The following is a 6205-nucleotide window of genomic DNA, read 5'->3' on the forward strand; positions in this document are numbered from 1 at the left end:
CACATTATTGTCACTAGATGTGCACACACACAACATGTACGTGTTACAGTTGTTGCTGATTATTTACTACTTGTTATGTAGATGTTAGATTAACATCATTGCTAAACAGCCAAAAGACACAGCAACAGATAGGAACATAAACAGACCAAAGAAGAAAATATCAAGGTGTCTCATAATTATCGTGGTCATCTGAGCCTTCGTACCGTCAGGGATTTCCCCACAGTTTTGTATTGTGTCCAAAGTCGCTTCGTCAGGTTGAATATTGTTTGACTTTGTTTCCTTTCATAAATGTCTCTTTTCTTTTTCCTTCAAAGCTGTGTAGTGTATGTTCAAAATGAGGATGTTACAGATGATGGATAAGGCTCCCAGAGCAAGATGAAGAACAACGAACAGAGCTATGATGGGGATGCTCTCTGAGTTGTTTGGGGGTAATGTTACCGATGTAACTGATGAACACTGTCAGGGATAGCATTGTGGTTACGGACATAGATACTTTCTCTCCGGACTCAGATGGAACGATGAAAACAAAACTGTTCAAAATGGATAAGATCACAGCTGGAATGATTATTTTAACGACGTAGAAAGCACTGTGGCGTTTTAGCTTAAATAAAAAAGAAATCCCCTTCTGTATATCATTTTCATTCATGTAGGCAGATACAGTCTCAGAGATTGATATGTTTAACAATTTCCATTCAGCGTTCGACTTAAAAAAGTCCATATTAATGGAATCCTTTGTTGCCACGAAGCTGATCTCATTGCTGTAATACATCCAGGAAGTGATATTTAGGGAGCACTGCTGAGAATCAAAAGGAAATTTGTAAACATCAATTTCACATATTGTTTTGAAAATGTTTCCTGGTGACCACTCAACTTCTCCATCAGAATGAACAATAACAAAATCCTTACCAGATCCCAACATACTAAAACCTGCAACAGAACCTTTGGCCTTGATATCTGGAATCCACATCATGTTTGGTTTAACATACATTTTATCAATTCCGCCATAGTTGCTAGTATTCCACGTTAATCTCGAATCCGTCCACCACAGGTCAATCCACCCACTTGAGGTAAGAACTTGCTTGCTTTCATCCAGCTCTATGATAAACATAGGGTTAAATATGACGTTGATATGAACAGTCTTTTCACTTTGAGGGTCACATTTGGAAAACATTGAACGCTTTTCGATAACATCATTGATAAGGTTAAACTCACAATCTATGGTTGCCGTCACCATGAGCTGGAACGAAGATTCCATCATTATCAACGAAACAAGTAAATATAGCCGGGGTTGCATTTTGAAAGTATGCTTCAATTCTTCTTGTCCCAATGAATTCTACAAATGAAGAAACTACACGTTATATTATTTTCCTCTTGGTTTATTACGCGTCAGTCCCCATCAAGAATCGATCCATTTGAGTAGGGAAGGTAGATAACAAGATACGATTTCCCTGTTGATTGTCTGTATCATACAGTACTTTCAGTCATTTGTCAAATGTATTTGGCGTGTCAACACTACATATTATATTGCAAATCCTCCTGTCATCTGCATATACTCATGGGTTTAATCAAAGTATCGAACGTCTCTTTAGCGTTAATCTTGCATTAACACCAATAGACATTACTAAAATACTGTTCAAAGTATTAAACCCAAACATCACTATTCTTTTTCTCGTCATAAATAGGAAACATGTCAGTTTGGATTTTATTCCAACATTAAGTGAAATAGTTTCTCTTATACAACCATAACATTGTTCAAAGCAACGTAAAAACCTATTCAGGCTTGACCATGTCAAACCCAGTCATGGATTTCAAACCGTCTACGAACTTTGCCACTTTAGACCGTTCTCTAATATGGGTAAATACTATCCAAAGAGCTGTTAGAAACCATAATCACTCATTCAAACAACTCTATCTTATCCTTACTTTTCATCACATTTAAACATATAAAAACCCGTCAGGTTTCAATATAGAACTGAATCATTTAGGGGATGTCGTGGTAGTAATCGTTCAAACTATATAGTGCCATTCCTGTTTACAGGTGAACGCGTTTTTTGCACATTTAGTAGAATCGATTCATCAGTGTTGGATAAAAAGTACGGAATACATATTTACATGTATCTAATTGGGCGATAAACGTACTATGCTTCCAATTAGAGGTTGCAATCCTAAATTTCTCGTCTGTACATGTGCGTTTGAAACCTATACATTGAAAACACTATTAGTTTCTTTTCCATTACACCATGACAAAATGACAAGGAAACGCAAAGTCTTTGGTTATAGCGGAGATGATTAGCGATGTGATATCGATTAAGCCTATTATTTTCAATAAATTGAAAGGGCATATTAAGGGATCAGTGAAGATTGGTTTTTATCTGCCTATATATTTGGTCCCGCGCAGTGATACTGGTGGATTGATTCACTTACTAATATATACTAACTAAACATAGTAATTCTTCTTCATGTAAAGTGGTGTAAATGTTATGCTATTAAACATTAAAACATAATATTTGGTCATTCGTCTGATCCATTTTTAAGACAAATTCATTGAGAAAATCCATACCTGGGGGGAGAGGAGGAGCGACACGCCATAAAAGAGGAGTAGTGTCACGCCATAAAAGAGGAGTAGTGTCACAACTCAATTAACAATGTCACTATAGGGTGTGGCATCCATTTGCGCTGGTACAAGCGAGGCAGCAGCGGTGCATAAGACACCAGTTATTTGAAAACAACCTTGGGTATGTTGATTCAAATGTCTGCTAACGATTGGTGCAACTGGACGAGCTTTACAAGATGGTTCTGGTCCTGTTGTCGTAGGTGTCCTGTTCTGTAGGGGAGAGGTCAGGAGAAACATCCCGCCATGGTGGTACAGCAATGCCTCACAAAGCCTGTTACAACAGGTGCTGGCATTATCCTGCTGCAAAGGGACTTTACGTCCCTGCATTTGCGCAATGGGTAGAACTTGATCTCGAACGATGTCCTCCCTGTGGCGTACGCCATTCAAACTGGAACTACCCAGATGAAACCTGGACTCATCTGTGAACAGTATTATGTCCCAGTCTAGTATTCTGATGCGTTCTACACCAAGCAAGACAACCCTGACGGTGACGTGGAAGCAAAACTGGGCGCATCGCTGGACGTCAGGGTCTGATGTTTTGCTCCCTCAATCGGCTGCTTCAATTTATGTTATATAACTTTATTTGAAGCACAGTTATATTTCCCGTTATGTTTGCATATTATACCCAAAGCCTACGTTTCACCATTTCGCAAGCATTTTTCAAACATACATCCCTAGAGAAAATGATGAGTGAGTGAGTTAATGGTTAACGTTAACGGCAGTATTTCAGCCATATCGTGACGAGAAGTTATACATTAAAAGTACATATATTCAGACTAATTAAAAACCTGTCAACGATTGACAGTACAATAAATAACTAGAATATCACAGATTCGATTTAAAACTAGTTGAGATCTAGAATATTGAAAAGCAGAAAGTATTAGTTAACAACACAGTATAAAAATGGGCCAGAGATAGTCAGTCACTGAAGGGTGATCACCACACTAGGGACCATGGGGACTTACAGTACCTTTGCTTTCTGCCTGGACCCCAGCAGGAGTTATTTCACCCTACAGTAACTGGCGATAGTTTGCCAGTTAAGCCTAAGATTAAAATAACAAAAATACTACGTTTAAAAGTCTGGCATGCATGAAAATACATCGAATGATGTGGAACTTACATACCCTCTTAGGCGGACAATAATTTTACGCTACTTCAACACCGAAGGAAACGAGTGAAATATTGTTCCACAAACAAATCATCATTTACTGTGTTGATTTACTGTCAAACTCAACAGCTTTTAATTAATTACCAATATCACTTACATTTCACAATGAATGTAATATATTTACCAACGTCCTGACATAATAACAACTCTCAAAATGTCGCGTGACCTAAGCGTCAGTGGGTAGCCTAATACGTGTCGGGTTGGATAGATTGTTTAGGTCTGAGAATTTATTTATATTCATTTGTTTGTTGTTTAATGCCACACTGAGCAGTATTCCAGCTATAAGACGGCGGCCTGTACATATTCGAGTCTTGACCAGACAATCCAGTGATTAACACCATGAGCATCGATCTACGCAACTGCGATATGATGACATGCATCCACCAAGTCAGCGAGACTGATCACCCGACCCTGTTAGTCGCCTCTTATTACGACAAGCATGAGTTGCTGAAAACTTATTCTCTTCCCGGATCTTCACGGGTCTTAATGGTCTTAAAACAATCAAAAGCGACCAATGTTGTATTGGTTGAACGAAATAGTATGTAGCTGAAGTTTCTTCCAAAAACCTCAAAGTTAAACACTATTTCTTTTTTGTTGTCTCATGATTTCATGCGACCGATCTATAGAGTGACACAAATTGTTTAAAATGTCAGAAACTGCTAGAATATTACCCGATGTCAATAGGATTAAGAGAAAATATTTGGAAACTGTGAAACGAAGACATGCGTAGAGACAAGAAAATGAAACTTCGTCACACGGAAAAATTAAGTTTTAGCCGAAAACAGAGAAGAGGTTGATTTCGTTTATGAACAAGCAAAGACAAAATCAAACACTTTTCTTGGAGAAGGGAACCCTAATCTAGTGTAAACAAAGCGACAAAACCCTTTTCATATCCAATAGAAATCTCTGCAGAAAGCAGAGTCGATTGTACAATTCCGACTATATCATGAGCATGTGTTTTTAAATCACTATCAAATGGATATGATACCAGGTGTACGCGAAAAGGTGAGTGTATCCTGCCCCACCGGTGGCACCCGTCACAAACACATGCAAATGCAAGTCAATTTATCACCTGAAAAAAACCCATAGGAACATATGGTACAAGTCATTATAGGGAATTGCATCGGACATTTTTGTCACTGATGTGTCAAATTTGGATATGCCCTCTTCATGTCTACCATAGAACTTTTTGAAAGCTTTACTGAGGCCTATATATATATCTACTCGGACCCCGTGGTACCGCGGCATTAATCGTATCGCGGCATTTGTGATTTCCGATAGTTCACGCGGGACACGCCTCTTAGCGGCTGTCTATTTATGCAAATCAGTAACCAGGAAGTGCTCACTTCGTAAACAATTTCAATTTCCTCGGAATGTTCCGTCTTCTGTAAGTAAGGAGATATTAATGCGTTGATACTTACTTCTGGCATCCTGTTTTAATATTGCCTTATCCCCATCTATCAATGGCCAACGATATAACCCGCAGTTCCCTAAGTAAACTTTCTCTATCGACCTTAACTAGATCATCTGCATATTCATGGCGACTAATAAGGTAACGGAAGTTGCTTAGTCGGCACATTTTTACCGCTCTGTGCCCAGAATCTATTGGGAGATCATAAGGGCCATAATGCCAAACTTAGAAATACTTTCTTCACTAGTAGCCAAAAGATAAATACATACTTCGGGCATACTAGGAGTGATTTTTATATATTAATTGTTGACTTTTAACATTTTTCCATTTTGTGACAAATTATTGTCATCCAATCTTTTCTATAAACAATCTTAGAATATCATTTCTGATATTTTGTTGTTTACTTATAAACATATTTTTCTCTAATTTTCGGTAAATATGCAACGAATACCTATTACTGATAACACATTTAGAATTTTACTTGTGCTGTCTTTGCACTTGTCTGGACAAATCACTGATGTCTAGCATGATCATACCAAGTGGTTGGTAGAATTATGTCCTCTTTTTGTCCAATTCGGACCTCCATACAAAACTTTTCTCTGTACCGCGATACGATGGGGTCCTCTCCCTTGTCAAACAGAGCGCGAGGCCCGGCTTTTACTCGGAGTTACCGATGTAAATAATGAACTTTTATCAGTAAAATATGCATTGTTTGATAAAGTAAATGATATCTGATATAGAGAACACGAATAATCATAAAGGTGAGTGAGTGCATTTTGTTCCGTTTAGCGTACATGACAAGTACAGCGATACCCCGAGGTTGCAGGATATATATATATATATATATATATATATATATATATATATATATATATTACTGACTGTGTTGTGTGTTCTTATGCTGTTCTAAATATTTTGATTCTGTTTCATCTAGGTTCCATTTGACAGTGGCCACACTGGTGATGGTGACATGAATGTGGACTTTAACATACCCTCAGATGCCTCAGACTGT

At 38.0% G+C, this 6205-nt stretch overlaps 1 protein-coding gene across 1 annotated transcript; it reads right to left on the bottom strand.

Moving 5' to 3' along the window:
- Positions 1-282: 282 nt before the first annotated feature.
- On the bottom strand, positions 283-1108 carry LOC139478512 (acetylcholine receptor subunit gamma-like). The gene is made up of 2 exons (XM_071261003.1): positions 907-1108; positions 283-413 (listed from the first exon to the last, which is right to left on the bottom strand). Exons 1-2 carry the CDS (start codon positions 1106-1108, stop codon positions 283-285), a joined length of 333 nt encoding a protein of 110 aa, XP_071117104.1.
- Positions 1109-6205: the final 5097 nt, after the last annotated feature.

This window comes from Haliotis cracherodii, unplaced genomic scaffold (assembly GCF_022045235.1).
Source record: "Haliotis cracherodii isolate W230 unplaced genomic scaffold, xgHalCrac1.p SCAF_4, whole genome shotgun sequence".
NCBI classification, from domain to species: domain Eukaryota; kingdom Metazoa; phylum Mollusca; class Gastropoda; order Lepetellida; family Haliotidae; genus Haliotis; species Haliotis cracherodii.

Coding starts and splice junctions, on each gene's coding strand:
- LOC139478512 (XM_071261003.1), bottom strand. CDS start 1,108: ATGTTTATCATAGAGCTGGATGAAAGCAAGCAAGTTCTTACCTCAAGT. Junction 414..906: donor TTTTAGTATGTTGGGATCTG/GTAAGGATTTTG, acceptor CAAACAACTCAG/AGAGCATCCCCATCATAGCT.